The sequence below is a fragment of the Hippocampus zosterae genome, chromosome 8, assembly GCF_025434085.1.
Source record: "Hippocampus zosterae strain Florida chromosome 8, ASM2543408v3, whole genome shotgun sequence".
Classification (NCBI taxonomy): domain Eukaryota; kingdom Metazoa; phylum Chordata; class Actinopteri; order Syngnathiformes; family Syngnathidae; genus Hippocampus; species Hippocampus zosterae.
The window spans coordinates 2,673,545-2,691,691 of NC_067458.1; the positions used below are offsets into that span (position 1 = coordinate 2,673,545).

General features: G+C 43.7%; 2 protein-coding genes across 9 annotated transcripts in view; both read right to left on the reverse strand.

Annotated features, from left to right (window-relative positions):
* LOC127605701 (uncharacterized) overlaps positions 1-18,147 on the reverse strand; it is a 368,389-nt gene that overhangs the window by 298,720 nt on the left and 51,522 nt on the right. The window contains exon 2 of the mRNA XM_052073475.1: positions 14,836-18,131. The gene's annotated coding sequence lies outside the window, so the exon portion shown is untranslated. The remainder of the gene's footprint in view (positions 1-14,835; positions 18,132-18,147) is intronic.
* The window catches only part of nek1 (NIMA-related kinase 1), an 87,129-nt gene that overhangs the window by 55,733 nt on the left and 13,249 nt on the right, over positions 1-18,147 (reverse strand). For all 8 annotated transcript variants that reach the window (XM_052073307.1, XM_052073304.1, XM_052073311.1 and 5 more), the window contains 6 exons: positions 12,490-12,690; positions 12,350-12,422; positions 5,153-5,298; positions 4,984-5,040; positions 4,725-4,781; positions 1,540-1,617 (listed from right to left, as the gene is read on the reverse strand). In XM_052073307.1, coding sequence (XP_051929267.1) covers positions 1,540-1,617; positions 4,725-4,781; positions 4,984-5,040; positions 5,153-5,298; positions 12,350-12,422; positions 12,490-12,690 — 612 coding nt within the window. The remainder of the gene's footprint in view (positions 1-1,539; positions 1,618-4,724; positions 4,782-4,983; positions 5,041-5,152; positions 5,299-12,349; positions 12,423-12,489; positions 12,691-18,147) is intronic.

The following is an 18,147-nucleotide window of genomic DNA, read 5'->3' on the forward strand; positions in this document are numbered from 1 at the left end:
ACACATGCGCAGTAGTCCAGGAGGCATTATTGTTAGTTTCAGACGCAGCAAGAACGTTGCATTGGTAAAAAGGCTACAAAACGGACCTTTGGATGTCAAGTAGCTAAGAGCTCTGACGCTGGAAGAGAGAGTAAAAGTGATAAAAATGAAAGACAGGGGAATCAAAATAAAAGACATTATCCAAGAAATTCATGTAAGTGAAAGTGAATTCTGATCGAAAAATTCACTATTTATTTCACTGTTTTTCTTTCTACACTGGCTATATCAAGTGTCAAATAAGTGTATGCTCATACTTATGCACTATTGGAATAAAAATAAAGAGTACACTTACGTTTGTGTGTGTGTGTGTGTGTGTTTACATCTGAGATCAAATTTGCTCCAGCGAAAAACCCCCTGTTGTGAAAAATTTCTTGCTGCAAACATGATTTCATTGTAGAGGAGTTTTCAGAAATTCGTTTCAGAATCTTTTTTTCTATGTTACATCCATCTACATCAGGTCACTCGAAGCAGGTCAAGACACACTTCTCGGTCACGTGATTAGGTTACCGTAAAAATGAAACCCGGGAGCTAGCAAAAGGTGTAAAAAACAAGAACACACGTCTTTAGAAAGTTTCTTTGGGGAGGCAGAAAGGCCCAGCGAGCAGACAGAAGAGGAGCCTACGACTTTCAAGACAAAGAAGGATATATTTAATAGAGTATCAGGAGTCAGACTTAAAATACAGATTTATTCCAACTGGAGATTCTTCACGCACCAAGCCCACTCTGCATAATATGTGGCGATTGTAAGTCGTATTTTTCATGCACTTTGTATTTGTGGTGTATCTCATTTAGAAGGCACGTTTAAATGTTACCTTCGGAACCAGAGAGTGTTGTGGCCAAATAGGACGTTCCTCATGTCATGATTGGTGTTTATTAGTATGTTTAGAAAATATCACAGTTTTCATGCAGGTCATATCATATTAGTTTGTTGTACTTATCCGCCACACCTTAAAGGCCGGTCCCTGAAAATATTGTCTGACATTAAACCGGTACGTGGGGCAAAAAAGGTTGGGGGCCTCTGGGTTATGGTACACAATTCTTCCTACTCCCTTGAACATAATAACTGTGTTGAATGAAGACTGGTTTCTTTCTTTTTACTATTTTATCTACCTTATTTTCTGTCAAATTATTATTGCATATGTTTTATGTTCAATAAACAAACCAAACCAATGTTGATCTGATGCCGCTTCATTTTTCTGTCAGATTTACAATTGCCTGTTTGTCACCCCTCAGCAGCTTTTTGGTGTGAATGTAAATGATACCTACACTTATGTAAAATGTAGTCTTCAATGGGCAAACCCCAGATATGAAAATCAGCGACATTTAGCAACATTAATTCAAACGCCGAGGCAACAAAGGACACCTGATGGGTCTATATAGTTTGTGATGTGAAAGCAGATGCTGTGTGATAAAATAGTAGGATATGGAATACAAATTATGTTAGAAAAATGCCACAGTGAGACCCATACATTATGAAAAGCAAATATGACGTAAAAGTACCTTCCTCTCTGGGCTTCCAATACTTGACATCAAGTCATTTTTCCAGCCTTGTTCCTTGGCATGGTTAATACGATTTATCTGAAACAGATTACAAGTTCAGAATGACTGAATTGTAAATTCGTAAGGAAAAAAAAAAGAATGGGGGTGTGCTGATACATTGATGTAAAAGTAATTGCGGTGTGACACGTCGATTCAATAACGATACACACATTTTACGATTAAATGTTTGAAAACAACTGCTGCGAAAGCCACATGTGCCATGCAGACACCAGAGGTAACGAAATGGGTACCAATCAGGTTGAAAGGCAAGCATTTTGGAGCAGTTTGGGTTTCATGAATACTAAACACGGACGGGAATGGCACTGACAACACCACCTCCATATGTAAGGCATGTAAAACAAAAATGATGTAAGTCCAGATAGAAGCTCATGAAGCCCAAGTAATTTATCATTTTTAAAAATGTTTCATTCGACCAAAGAAAATGTTTTGACTAAGTGGTTCAGATAATGGATGGATGGCTGGATGTTCAATGATCTTTTCTTTAAAAAGTACTGAAAGGGGTAGTTTGCTTCTTAATGGTTTTTTTTTTCAATTATTATTTTAACCCTTCTGTTGTCCTTGGGTCAAAATGACCTGTCGCTGTGTTAAAATACAACCTAAATGATATTTTTTCAACTTGAATTTTTATGACTTTTCCTAGATTGGCCCCAACTGGGGAAAAATTGAAATGTTTTTATTCACATTTCCATGGAAGCTATACAAAAAAAAAGTACAAAGGTGGTCTTTGGGTCAAAATGACCCATGAGGCAAATAGGGTTGAAATCAAGGTCACAAAGTTATTTACACACCATAGAATGTTTTAATGTTTTAGTTGTGTCTCAGATCAATTAGTAGAACACGTGAACAAGACAGTAGCAGACATAAACAACAAGATAGGTGGCGTTCTCGTAGATGGCAGAACTCTTTTTTTGTGGATTTCAAGGGGTTATAAAGATGCTACAGATGACAGGACTCCGAATTCTCTCTGTGCTGACGCCATGAGTGTGCGTTATGACATTGAAGAGGCTCGAGAGCTCACTTTTTTCTGCTGTCGAGCAAGACAACTGATTCAGAAGAGGAAGTAGAGGATGTATCAGAAGAAGATGGGGAGGAATATAACCCAGAGTATGATGAATCATCTTCAGAACAAGAAGAAATCCCTGAAGCTGAAAGCGAGACTTTCCTTTAAAAAATGGCAAAATAATATGGTCTTCAGCAGCATACAATCAACAAGGTAGGCATGCAGAACAAAACGTACAGGAGCTCCTGAGAAACTTGATGATCCACCTTCCACAGCCACTTCCCCAGTGAGGGCAAGTAAGAAGAAAAAATGCCAGTTCTGCCCTCAAAAGAAGGACTGTAAAACACATACTGTGTGCTATAGGTGAAAGAAATATATCTGCATTGGCTGTGCACTTGCATACTGCGCTACATGTGCTAATTAGTTGAATGGATCATCTTATTTTTCATATTTTTGTCTCGTATTGTATTGTCCTAAATAGTTCACTGGAGGAAAAACAAGAAAGAAACTTTAGTCATTGGAATGAATACAAATGCATCCATAACTTTTCGCACATTTTTTCCCTTTTCTTAAGCTATAGAAATCCAAGTGAAGAGGGAGAACTATATGATACATAATGTGGTGAAGGACAAGTTGTTTCTTCAAGTAATATGAAATCTGGTGTTTAAAATTCAATTTAGCTGCTTATTTTGGGGGGGTTTAGTGAAGATGGGTCATTTTGACCTGGAGGACACAGGGCGTGTACAGGAAATGAGGACAACAGTAGGGTTAAGACCAGTTCCACCACGACAAAATAGCCTGTCAGAGATGGTAGACAGGCCTGTGACGATTAAAAAAAAATAGTAATATCGTAAAAAAGAACAATGTGACAATATCATTACCGGAAGTAATCACTTTTTTCCCACACTCTCTTTTCTAAACAATTTAGAAACATTTTGCACATTTAACAGTTTTTACACACCAATGATCCACTAAAAAAAAAGATCTGTTGTGTTTGCAGCTGGAAAGTCCGCTTCAACGCATGCTTTTTCCAACCACATTTCTAACAGTGGTTGCTGATATCTCTTATTAACGAGGCAAAAATGTTTAGTATTTATCTGGAGTGGTGCTTTAATTGGGGGTGTGGGGGTAGGAATAACCTTTGTCCCTGAAAATGTCAACAAAATCCTGCAGAGTATTTAGCACTCCTGGTACATGTCAGGCATGATGGCTACAATTAGACTGTCACCAAAATGAGGCTTTAGATGGAATGCGCTGCCACAATGTCACAATGTCACCCTTTCACCCAAAACAATTTTTGGGGCCCTTTGAGATACAGAGCTAACACTGCTCATGTTTAAACTTCCCGATGCTCTCATATTGTAGTTACAATACGAGAAGTTGGCATGTAAAAAGTGCAAAACTGTCACTTGATGAAGAACAACTTGCGTAGTAAGCATCTGAGTGTAAATGAAACTCAGCATTAAACAGAACACCGGTGAATGTGTCGTTCATATGGAAACGTTTATCACAATACTGTAGCTGCATTCATGACTAAAAAGTAGATCAGAGTCAGAATGTGGCCGCACAATTGCTTTTACAATGTATAATTGGGCAACTTTGACAATGTTAATGTGAAAACAAATAAGTAACAAAAGGGTGTCTCTTCAGTCAACGTGCTCATCTCTGTTCACCGCCATGTGATCAGGATTATGTTTAAAAATACTCATTTAAAAACTAAAAATTTACAGGTCAGATAAGCCCAAGTGGATGAAAAATGTTCTTGCATCTTAAATTTTAGGTGCAAAGGAGCAATCTGGACTCCTTCATGGGGCTTGTAAAAAGTAGCCATGAAGTGAGAAAAAAAATATTCTTTCACTGGTAAGGGAGATAATCATGAATATGGTGATAATCATTGAAATATTCAAAATGTAGAAATCTAATCAAATCAACCTGGGGCACACCCCACTATACATGCCATGCAGTTGTTTACCAGCCACCGTTTCCTTTTCATACCGCTTCATTTGCTCTCCTTTCAACAACATCTTGTGTATGTAAATTGTGTGTGTGTGTGTAGACATGTATGTAAATTTTACACCAATAGTGCAACTCTCTTGTAATAATAACCATGTTTGTGTGTGCTCACCTGCTCTCGCTGTTTTTCTTTATCAATCAGCTCCATTCTTCTTTTTTTGATAATCTCCTGTCATACACACAAAAATAATTTTAGTCAGAGAGAGAAATGCTCTGATTGGCACCTCAAAAGTACCAAAACAACAACAAAGCGTCCAAATTTCACCTGTGCTGTATGTTACACATAGAGCACATTTGACAATAAACTTGTACTTGATACTTGAAATGAAATCTGAATGTAAACACATTACGCAGCCTTCTCAGTGGTGTACCCGTTTCCGTCTCTCTTCTTCTCCTTGACTTACTCTTCTGTGGATGGATGCAAGGGCCTAAGGATATAACATGAGGTATCAGAAGATTCCATAACATAACACCTGAGGAGAATTGTGTCACGAAGTGTGTAGTTCGGGCATCACAGTCCAACTTCTCCAGCTTACTCACCGGTTTATGTTTAATAGCAGGCTTCCTGTCTGCAGTTTTTTTTGTTATTGACACCTTCCTCGCAGTTAAAGGCACTCCATATTTACATGCTGGTGTGGTGATCTTGGCCGCAGGAGATGGAATGGAACCATAGGCAGGATGCTTAGCTAGTCACAAGTAGAATAATCATCAAAATGACAAGCAAAACATGAAACAGTCACTTATAATGCTTATGGCTCAACTTTACAAAATGTACAGTATGACTGAATTTACAATTTCAGTAAGCTGAAAATTAGGCAAGGGAATTAATTGAGAAGCAGTCCAGTACAAAAAAGTCTGTGGTTTGTGTATGTCTATAAGTAATAGGTGGAGGTTCATTCTGGACTGGCTGCAAAACCACAAATATTTTTATTTCAATGAGTTAAAAAGCTCCATTTATGAAAACGAACATGCCACTAAACATTCATTTTACTCCATTCTATTAAGCAGTGTACAGTATATAAATGTTAGAAGTGCAAGTATCAATAGAGAATTCCTGAAAAAAAGTTAACGCTGAATATGTATCAAACTAATGACATACCCTGTCAGCACCATCCTGAGAATTTGTGAGCCATTTACACAATCACTGTGACATAGTGTGATCTGTATGTAAGATGTGAATCTTAATTTTTGATTTATTTCCTGGTCTATTATGCAATGAAAATGTCATAAGGCATTGCTAAGTATGACCAAAATGTAGCTTTTTTTAGAAGTTAGCACAACTACCTACCCATGTCAGGTTTCATATTCTTCCTACAAAAATAGATTTACGGCAGAAGTAGCTAGCCAACGCACACAGCCTGCGAGACTCCAAAATGCAGTCTTTGACAACCCCAACCTGGCATATTGTTCGAAAACCCGTGATTCTAGTTGTGTGCAAGGTGCGTCCTTCACGCACGTGATTCTACATCATTCACGTTCTTCTCCTATTTTACTCTTCACACTTTTTTGACAAGCTAGCTATTTTACATTTTTGGACGGTTACTGTCATTTTCTGGTTTGTGTTGCAGTTCCGCTGGAGAAGAGGGTGGTCCCTCTAGCGGCGCACCTGTCACGTATCACAATCAGCACACTATTTAAGGACTTTCATACGACAAACCAATGTGGATTCATTCGCCATGCTCATGACCCCGTCTCCAAGCGTTTGAATTTTCTAGACGTCCCTTGTTCTTGCTACGTGTATCTCCACGTTTTTTTGAATTAGCTCACAGTAAGTTTCATTCTTAGGCTCGGTTTGTATTACGTATATGTGTTCTGGGTTTTCTGTTTTTTTCATCACAAGCAATTTCTGATTACATTTGTCCTTGCCTTTTGCAAACGTGTTTGATTTGTCTCATTTTCCCACCTATAATTTCTACATTTTTATTGATCGACTCAAAATGTAGCAACTTTAAACTGTTCAGCTTCTTGTCTGTCGGCCTCCCCAGTGGGGCAGCCATATTGACCCAAACATCAGGTACACCCCAGATTTTTGTCTGCAGAAGGCTTCAAGGGGAACCCCACATTGGAGAGAACATGAGGGAAACCCCCGATTCTCATCCAAAGGTCTCCCCAATGGCATGGACATCTTGGCCAGAATGCACTCTGGATTCTCTTTTCGAGGGCTGTGTCTGAATGTGCACACTATCCCCTATAGTGCACTATTAAGGGGTTACTGGATGTTGGGCTCGTTGGCGAGCGCCTGGTGGCCGGGCCGACACCCATGGGGCCCGGCAGGGCTCAGCCCGAAGAGGCAACGTGGGTCCCCCTTCTCATGGTCTCACCACCCGTGGGAGGGGTCAAAGGGGTCGGGTGCAATGTGAGCTCGGCGGCAGCCAAAGGCGGAGACCCTGGCGGTCCGATCCTCGGCTGCAAAGCTAGCTCTTGGGACATGGAATGTCACCTCTCTGGCAGGGAAGGAGCCCGAGCTGGTGTGTGAGGCAGAGAAGTTCCGACTGGATATAGACGGACTTGCCTCCACACACAGCCTGGGTTCTGGTACCAGTTCTCGCAAGAGGGGTTGGACTCTCTTCCACTCTGGAGGTGCTCACGGTGAGAGGCGCAGAGCAGGTGTGGGCATGCTCATTGCCCCCCGGCTCAGTGCCTGTACATTGAGGTTCACACCGGTAGACGAGAGGGTTGCCTCCCTCCGCCTTCGGGTGGGGGGCCGGTTCCTCACTGTTGTTTGTGCATATGCACCAAACAGCAGCTCAGCATACCCACGCTTTTTGGAGTCCTTGGAGGGTGTGCTGGAGAGTACTCCTGCTGGGGACTCCCTTGTTCTACTGGGGGACTTCAATACTCACGTGGGCAATGACAGTGAGACCTGGAGGGGCGTGATTGGAAGGAACGGCCCCCTCCGATCAGAACTCGAGTGGTGTTTTGTTATTGGACTTCTGTGCTCGTCACGAATTGTCCATAACGAACACCTTGTTTAAACATAAGGATGTCCATATGTGCACTTGGCACCAGGACACCCTAGGCCGCGGTTCGATGATCGACTTTGTGGTTGTATCATCGGATTTGCGGCCGCATGTTTTGGACACTCGGGTGAAGAGAGGGGCGGAGCTGTTAACTGATCACCACCTTGTGGTGAGTACGCTCCGATGGTGGGGGAAGATGTCGGGTCCGTCCTGGCAGACCCAAACGTATTGTGAGGGTTTGTTGGGAGCATCTGGCGGAATCCCATGTCAGAAGGAGTTTGAACTCCCACTTCCGACAGAGCTTTTCCCATGATCCGGGAGAGGCGGGGGACATTGAGCCCGAGTGGACCATGTTCCGTGCATCTATTGTTGAGGCAGCCAATCTGAGTTGTGGCCGTAAGGTGGTTGGTGCCTGTCATGGCGGCAACCCCCATACTCGCTGGTGGACACCAGCAGTAAGGGATACCGTCAAGCTAAAGAAGGAGTCCTATCGAGCGTTTATGGCCTGTGGGATCCCAGAGGCAGCTGACGGCTATCAATTGGCCAAGCGGAACGCAGCTTCGGTGGTCGCCGAGGCAAAAACCAGAGCGTGGGAAGAGTTCGGTGAGGCCATGGAAGCCGACTTCCGGACGGCTTCGAGGAAATTCTGGTCCACCATCCGACGTCTCAGGAGGGGGAAGCAGTGCACCACGAACACTGTGTACAGTGGGGATGGGGCGCTACTGACTTCGACTCGGGACGTTGTGAATCGGTGGACAGAACTCCGAAGACCTCCTCAACTCCACCAATACGTCTTCCTTGGAGGAAGCAGAGTCTGAGGACCCTGAGGTGGGCTCTCCTATTTCTGTGGTTGAAGTCACCGATGTGGTTAAAAAGCTCCTCGGTGGCAAGGCCCCAGGGGTGGATGAGATCCGCCCGGAGTTCCTCAAGGCTCTGGATGTTGTGTGGCTGTCCTGGTTGACATGCCTATGCAACATCGCGTGGTCAACGGGGAGAGTGCCTCTGGATTGGTAGACCGGGGTGGTAGTCCCTCTTTTTAAAAAGGGGGACCGGAGGGTGTGTTCCAACTACACAGGGATCACACTCCTCAGCCTCCCTGGTAAGGTCTATTCAGGGGTGCTGGAGAGGAGGGTCCGTCAGAAAGTCGAGCCTCAGATTGAGGAGGAGCAGTGTGGTTTTCGGCCCGGCCGTGGAACCAGTGGACCAGCTCCACACCCGTAGCAGGGTCCTCGAGAGTATGTGGCAATTCGCCCAACCAGTCTACATGTGTTTTGTGGACTTGGAGAAGGCGTTTGACCGTGTCCCTCGGGGAGTTCTGTGGGGGGTGCTTCGTAGGTATGGGGTACCGAACCCCCTGATACGGGCTGTTTGGTCAGTATACCACCGATGTCAGAGTTTGGTTTGCATTGCCGGCAGTAAGTCGGAATCATTTCCAGTGAGGGTAGGACTCCGCCAAAGCTTCCCTTTGTCGCCGATTCTGTTCATAACCTTTATGGACAGAATTTCTAGGCGCAGCCGAAGCGTTGAGGGGGTCAGTTTTGGTGGCCTCAGTATTACATTTCTGCTTTTTGCAGATGATGCGGTACTGTTGGCTCCTTCAAGCAGGGCTCTCCAACTTTCACTGGAGCATTTCACAGCCGAGTATGAAGCGGTTGGGATGAAAATCAGCACCTCCAAATCTGAAACAATGGTCCTCAGTCAGAAAAGGGTGGAGTGCCCCCTACGGGTCGGGAGGAGATCTTACTCCAAGTGGAGAAGTTTAAGTATCTTGGGGTCTTGTTCACGAATGAGGGCAGAAGGGAGCGAGAGATCGACAGGCTGATCGGTGCAACATCTGCTGTGATGCAGACGTTGTATCGGTCTGTCGTGATAAAGAAGGAGCTCAGCCAAAGGGCGAAGCTCTCAATTTACCAGTCGATTTACGTTCCAACCCTCATCTATGGTCACGAGCTATGGGTCATGACCGAAAGAACGAGATCCCGGATACAAGGCCGAAATGAGTTTTCTCCGCAGGGTGTCCGGGCTCTCCCTTAGAGATAAGGTGAGAAGTTCGGTCATCCGGGAGGGGCTCAGAGTCGAGCCGCTTCCCCTCCACATCGAGAGGAGCCAGATGAGGTGGCTTGGGCATCTGATTCGGATGCCTCCTGAGCGCCTCCCTAGTGAGGTGTTCCGGGCATGTCCCATCGGGAGGAGACCCCGAGGAAGACACAGGACACGCTGGAGCGACTATGTCACCCAGCTGGCCTGGGAACGCCTCGGGATCCCCCGGGGAGAGCTGGAAGAAATAGCTAGGGAGAGGGAAGTCTGGGCTTCCCTGCTAAAGCTTTTGCCCCCGCGACCCGGCCCCCGGATAAGCGGTAGAAGATGGATGGATGGATGGATGAATGAAAAAGTAAGTTGTGTCCTCACGTTTTTCGGACACAACAGAGATGGCTGAATTGGCAAACAGAATGAGGGAACTACTTTACAGTGCGGGAATAGAAGTAAATGATGGGTTAGGATGGACGTTCAGTCACAGCCTTGGCTGCTCCAGGTGTGCGGCCATATTGGCCAACACATAAACGCCTCGGATTGTGTCTGCAGATGGCCCCACTGGGGACGACATTTGGGCCAAAACCTTCAATACACCCCTGGTACCTTGCTGCAGGTCTCCCTACTTGGCTCACGATATAGGCCAAAAGTTAGGTATACCCTGGATTCCTGTCTGCAGGTTATTATCAGTGGGACGTTCATCTTGGCCAGAACATTAGGTACACCCCAGATTCAATGGGGCGGCCATATTGGCCAAAACAATGAGCCCCGGTGGGGACTGCACACAAGTTTCCGGGGCCTTCATTTTATTCTTGTCCAGACTTCTGACACACCTGCTTTGCATAACCTATGTGTATGTATGTGAATATGAGCGCAACCACCACAAAGGCATGATTCAGGGAAGTCCAAGAGGTGGCCCTAAAAATTTCTGGCTCATGGAGTTTTCATGCTATGTGAATTCCATAGAGATCCATTTTGAAAATATGTGACACTTTGATTGTCAAGTCAAGTCAAGTCAAAAGTATTTATAGAGCACTTTCAAACAGCCATCGCTGCATACAAAGTGCTGTACATGGAGCAATTTTTCACCACTGTCTTGCCAAAACGCGGCTAAATCTCCGACGTGTTGTTGAATCAATAACAACGATCGGCAATCATAAACCAACGGAGACGCTGTTTGGGAGGTAACAAGCATTGCGAAAAGTAAAAAAACCCAAAATGGCAGGAGCGTCGCCGAACACACTGGCGCACAAGCGGCCATCTTAGGCTTACTTACCATTGTGAAGTTACCGTAACTGGCGTAATGGATCTTGAACAGGATCAACCAACGTCCAGCAATCTTCCAGTTACGCACGCCATGATGAGCAATAGCCTGACGCTGAGGCATGCGAAGCACTTTGGCAGCCTGTTAACGATCGTAGCTCACGCGTACCGTTTTAAAATGCTTCTCTCGGCCCTCCAGATTCCCATTCTTTGCCCGGCCCCTCGGTGAATTGTACAAAACAAACTCTGAATGAGAATAATGATAACGATAAAAGATATAGCGAAACAGCTCTGGCCAAAAGCTGCAACTGTAGACCGCTAAGCGCTAACAACGTCCGGTGACGCAGTCACACGCCACGCTTTCACAAACAAATTTATTTTTTAAATACTTTTTGTGAAAGTGCGACTGATAGAATGATTAGAGTGCAGTGTGCATGAACACAAAAAATATATAACTAAGATGCCCAGAGACACTTTTTTTTTTCTCTACACCCCTTGGATCGAGTTGGGACCAGTCCTTGATCTACTGGCTGTAAGTTATCACCAATGATGATTGTGTGGCTCATCTTCAGGCTTTTTTGAAGGGACGTGTGTTTTTGAATTGGATTTTTAATACTGTACAAATAATTTATTCAAAATACTGTGCTCTTAACTAAATGCTTTGGAGACATTTTTTCTTAAATTGCAAGAGGAAACAGGCCGTATCCAAAACACCAGGACATCAACAGCCATGTCCGTGTTGGTGCTGCTTATTTCATTTCTGGTAAGTTATTGTAGCCATTTGGATTTGGTTAACCCCTATTGAGTACACATTGAGTAAGTGGGCAGGAAATATGGAATATCTCAGGTTATTCTCAATGTGGTGATTTTCATGCAATATTTCTTGTACGCACGGCGGTGTGACGCATGGTGCAACAGAAGCAGGGTTGTTGGGCAACGTTGATACACATTTTTTTTTCTTGTGTTGATGAATGTCCACTGTCCCAACTGGCTTTTCTATTCAAGCACCAGCTCCAAATGTGTTCAGTCATGAGCACAGTACTCTGATTAAAATAATTGTATTGGATTTTTTTCAAGCCAATACAAAAATACATGTACTTCCAAAGTAACCTGTTAGATGACTAGTGCACACTTCACTGACGATTAAATTCTGAAATCCACGATGCAAGTTGAATTGAAGTTCAAAGTGTGAGATACCTTCGAAATGGATGTCTATGGAAATGTCTTAAGAAAACTCCCTGACCCAGGATGTGGTCACCCTCAGACGTCATCGAGTCAAAAGTCGAGTGGCACAAATTTACGTTACGAATGGTGGGTGTGTCACAAGTCTGGATGGGAGAATGAGTGTACATTGAACACGCGCAAAGCAGACATGTTAAAATTATATATATATATATTATATATAAATTGCTAGCGCAAATGGGAGAATATGCCACTTCACTGGAAAAAAAATAAAAAATAAAATCGGTCGCTCTTTGCTTACCTACTGATCCGTGATGCACACCTACTTTATGCTGCTTGTGAATAAAGGTAGGGTGGAATTCCTGAGCAATAACCTATATGAAGAATAATAAACAACAATCACTCTTAAATGAATTTAGACCTAGTTGGCTGTGCACTTACCTTTGGTGTGAGGAACCTTTGGATCCTGCAAGAGAGGAAAGGTTTGTCTAGTATGGCGCAGACTGAAGGTCTTTCTCTAGGGTTGTGTTTAAAAAGTTGTGCCAAAAGGGAACGCAGTTCTTGGGAGTAGTGAAGAGACACGGGATGATATGAGCCACGGATGATCTTCAGGACAAGGTTCTTCATATTTCCCGCCTCAAACTGAGCAGATGAAGATTCAAAACGTGAAAAAATTTTCACAAGCATACCGTATATCTTTGTTCCCCTCACATGTTCCCTTTGTGCAATATATATGTGGATATACTGAACTATTGGTAGCCCTCTGTTCATAAAGAAAAGCACAACGTGGGCGCAAATAAATCTGACAAAAGCAAGAAATGAAAAAATACATTCTGAATATCGAGTATTGCTTTTGAATTGTGGTTCATCAGAATTAATTTGTGCCTTGGTGCCTGGTGCCTCGGGTCTGCGGACCAGACGCTACTGGAAATGGTATATTTAAAAAATATATATATTTGAATTAGCTTATTTTCTGCACTATAAGCTGCACCAAAAAGTCTTCAATTTTCTTAAAAGCTCACGATGCACCTTAAAATCTGGTGCGCCTTATGTATGGTCATTACGGTAATATGTCAACCCCAAGATGGCTCCTTGATGGATACATGCTTACAATGTTATAACTTGCTGCTTGAGGTAAGATCGGGCCGCCCAAGCCCGAGCCCAACCCGACCCGAATTAAATGTCAATCATTGCTTCAGGTTCGGGTTGGGTCGGGCTTCTGTCTCGCTGACTTTTTAAAAATATAAATATTAAATATATACGAAAACTTTGTGCCGATATTAAACTAAGCAATACTTGTTTAAAAACAAACAATTTGGATAAAACTGACAATGCGCTGTAATGTAATTGCTTTTTAACTACTAAACAGGAACGCAGACGGCCAGACACAGAGCATGCACTGCGCACGTGTCAGACCAAATTACAGATTACGAAAATTGAAACGATTATGTTAAATATCATTGAAACAAAACGATAATAATAATAATAATAATTTCATATATCTTTACCAATTTATTTGATTTTAATTATTCTATTTAAAGCCTAGTGGGCTGCAGGATTTCTCTGGGTAATTAAGCAAAAGCGCATCAAGATCTCTCTTTGTCTGGCATCTTATTCTGTGTTTCAGCATTATTTCGTTGTGCAAATGCATTTATCATTTTCATAAAAACATGTAGATTATTTTAACCTTAAGAAATCTTGCGTTTTTTTTCTGCCAAAAATACTCATGAATAAAATGTGAAATTTTGGGTTTGCTTCGGGGTCGGGCCTGCAAATCAAATTCATTCGTCGGGCTCGGGCCGGGTCGGGCTTTAATACCCTCGGGCCTCGGATCGGGCTCGATTTTTTAGGACAGATCTTACCTCTACTTGCTGCTGGTTCAGTGAACTCCGTCGCTGCTTTATTAAATAAGTTTTTGTTGCAGCTCCAAAAAAAGGAGAGCTGTGCTGGTGTTTTTTTTTTTTTTTAAACGCACACTTTTATGAATGGTTTTCACAGTCTCAACAAATACAGGTACGTCTTTGTCCATCTATGTGCCTTCTCTTCCCTTCGACTCGAGAGGCATTCATGATTACCTCCGAGAAATGTAAATTAACGATTCCTTCAATGAAACTACGAAAATTGAAAATAATGCATCAAAACAGAAAACACAACACAGGGATAAATAATAAACACTTCTGAGACAGTCCAGCCTCCTCCAATTTACTGACATCTGACATCTTACTGACGTTCTGTTGCAGCTACGCTCAAGGAAATGCCAAAATAAATTCTGTCGGGGGTGGCCATAGAATTTATTTTGTGATTTTCGCTTTTGATGCATTACTGTATTTTCAATTTTCGTAGTTTCATTGAAGTAATCGTTAATTTACATTTTTTGGGAGGCGGTCATGAATGCCTCTCGATTCTAGGAAGAAGAGAAGGCATGGAGATGGACAAAGACATACCTGTACAGTGAAACTCCTCGAGAACGAAACCTACATGGGAGAAAATACCCCCTAATGTGAAAAACTTTTTGCATTAACACCATTCCCATTCTCCTGCCCCCCATACGACGAAAAAAACCCTGTTGCCTTATACGAAATCATTTTCTCTGCTCTAGCCTCGTGAACAGATTTACTACAACAAAGTCTAATCCAACAGCGACCTCTACTGCTTCGTTTGGAAACAGCAACAGCAACCACCACACTGGTTTACACAGCTGCGAGTTTCCTGAACGAAACATACTCATCGCTGCTCTGCCATTGATTTACCGACCATCATCCTGGCCTCCAATTGGCCAAGAGGGACCTCACTGTCTATGTGTGTAGATACTGTAGCTAGATCCGTGGAAGATAGAGTGGAATGCATCCGATTAGCTGCACAGAGTAAATTGCTTATGGCTCGACGGACATTCAAATAAACGAACGTTTCTTCGAATGCTTTACCTGTTATCATGCTAAAAACCCGACGCTAACTGGAGCGCTAATTAGAGCGCAGGCGAGTTCCATCACGCTTACTATGGCCATCGAGGACTACGAAGCGTCCCGTGGCTGGCTTTAAAGTTCATTGCATAACATCAGCTGAGCAAGGCCGTCTTGGGTGGCGATCGAGGAGAGGTCGAGTTCAAGACTGTGAGATAGTGGAAACAAAAGCTGCCGGGTCCAGGAAGTAGCTGTTCTTGTTAGATTCAGACGCAGCATGAACGTTGCATTGCTACAAAACGGACCTTTGGATGTCAAGCAGCTAAGACAAGAAGTGCTTTGATGCTGGAAGAGAGAGTAAAAGTGATCGAAATAAAAGACGGAGGAAGCAAAATAAAATACATTATCTAAGAAATTGATGTAAGTGAAAGTGAATGCTGATCGTAAATTTTGAAATTTCTTTCCCTTTTTTTCTTTCTACACTGACTATATGAAGTGTCAAATAAGTGTGTGCTCATACTTATGCGCTTCTGGAATAAAAATAAAGAGTACACATCCAATTGTGTGTTCGTGTACACATACGTTTGTGTTGCACACTACTGCAAAGAGCCACATCATCAATACGTCATCAGGCCCCGACAGGTATGGCAGCCTCGGTTCCCTAGTATTACCCGTTTTTGTCATTTTCGTTAGTTTTTGGCGACCCTGAGCTTACACGAGTTTTGTTGCTTAGCATTGGGGAGTCTATGCTCCTTTTTTTTTTCACCAGCACACGAAAATCCACAAGGTTTTTTGGAGCTAATCGCGAGCAGAGCGGCTGCGTTGTACGGAGCAAGGAAACGCCGCTGGAGGAGGGGGAAGCGAGCTGGCGTGCTCGTCAAGCTCCGGCAGCGTGGATTTCGAAACCCCTCCCATCGATCAATCTTGATAATCAACGATCTCTGCCAAACAAGATGGATGAACTTCTTCTCCTCACAGAGACCAACAAAACCTTTGCACGTTCTGCTGCGCTCTGCTTTACTGAAACCTGGCTAATTCACCGCCACCCGGATTCCGCGCTACATCTACTGCCTTGTCCGAGCAGACCGCGACACAGAGCTATCAGGGATATCGAAAGGTGGTGGGATTTGCTTCTATAGCCAACAAAGAATGGTGCACTGATGTCACAAAGCTCGACGCACACTGCAGCCCGGACCTGGAGTCACTGTCTTTAAACTGCAAGCCACTCTACTTGCCACGGGAGTTCACCTCCTTTTTACTAGTCGGTATTTACATTGCGCCACAAGCTAACACGGCGATACAAACGCTAGCTGAACAGGTCAACAAACTCGAACTAAAATACCCATAGTCACCCCTGATCATTTTGGGCGATTTTAATAGAGCACATCTTAACCGTGAACTTGCCAGATATAAGCAGCACATCGACTGTTTCAAGTCAAGTCAAGTCAACAGTATTTATAGAGCACTTTCAAACAGCCATCGCTGCATACAAAGTGCTGTACATGGAGCAATTTAACATGCCCAATAAACAGCAAGACAAATCGGTAATAAAGGCGGTAGAAAGCATCAAACAGTAAAACCAAGAACAAATCTAAGTCATGCTGAGTCGAACGCCAAAGAATACAAGTGAGTTTTGAGGAGGGCTTTGAAAATGGGCAGCGAAGAGGCTTGCCGAACGTTCAGTGGGAGGTCATTCCAGAGAGAGGGACCAGCAACAGGAAAGCCTGAGCCTCAGTTTAGTTCTTGGTACTTCTAATAATGACTGGTCCACAGACCTGAGGCGCCGGGCAGATGTGTAGGGGCGGATGAGCTCAGAGAGGTAAGGTGGCGCGAGATTATTCAGAGATTTGAAAACAAAGAGGAGGATCTTGAAAATAACTAAAATGAATGGGGAGCCAGTGAAGGGATGCCAGAGTAGGAGTTATGTGCTCCCTCTTACGAGTACCAGTCAAGAGGCGAGCAGCGGCTTTCTGGACGAGCTGAAGATGCTTAATGGAGGACTGGCTGACTCCAAAGTAAACGGCATTGCAGTAATCGAGCCGGGATGTGACAAAGACATGAATTACTGTCTCAAAGTGTTCATGTGAAAGGAGCTGGATTCAACACCAATTTGCCGATCGAGTTTGAAATCACTGTCCAGTTTAAGGCCCAAGTTTGAGACTGTTGACTTAAGATAAGGAGACAGGGGGCCCAAGTCTACAGGATGGAATGTACAAGGGCCACTGGGACCAAACAATATCACCTCTGTCTTCTTTTCGTTTAATTTCAAGAAATTTTGTGCCATCCAGGTTTTGATTTCTTCCAGACAGGATAGGAGTGGCCTTAATGAGAAGGCGTCTTTCTTGCTCAGTGGGACATAGATCCGGTAGTCATCTGCATAGCAGTAGAAGGGAATACCATGTTTCCTTAAGATGGAACCCAATGGTAGCAGATACAGCAAGAACAGCAGAGGCCCCAGAATTGAGCCCTGTGGAACACCACATGACAGGGGAGCAGTGCGTGACTCAGAGCAGCCAAGGCTGACACAAAAGTTCTGTAAGCTAGGTAGGACCTAAACCACTCAAGAGCACTGCCGCCAATGCCCACCAAGTGCTGCAAACGAGTCAGCAGAATACTGTGATCCACTGTATCAAATGCTGCAGTTAAGTCCAATAAAAGTAGACACACGTGGTCTCCAGAGTCATTTGCCAGGAGGATGTCATTAGAAACACGCAACAGGGCTGACTCCGTGCAATGCATCATCTTGAAACCTGACTGGAAGACCTCCAAGATGTTATGTTCATCCAAGAAAAGTTTCAACTGCATGTGCACCACTTTTTCCAGAATTTTGGAAATGAAAGGCAGTTTGGAAATGGGTCTGAAACTTGACAACACATCTGGATCAAGACATGGTTTCTTGATGAAGGGTTGGACCACAGCATGTTTAAACTGTTGGGGAACTACACCAGAAGAGAGGCTGCTGTTGATGATATCCAAGACCGATGCGCCAACACTCGGGAGAACCTCCTGAAAGAAGTGCGGGGGAAGAGAGTCACAAGATGGGCCAGATGGCTTCGTCTGGCGAATTACATCCTCCAAAAGCGCCAAAGACACAGTTTCAAAAGAATTTAGTACAGCTGAACATGGAACATGGACAGAGGGGTCAGATGCAGTATTTGAGACCGGAGTCCTAGCTGTAGAGACCTTATCAATGAAAAAC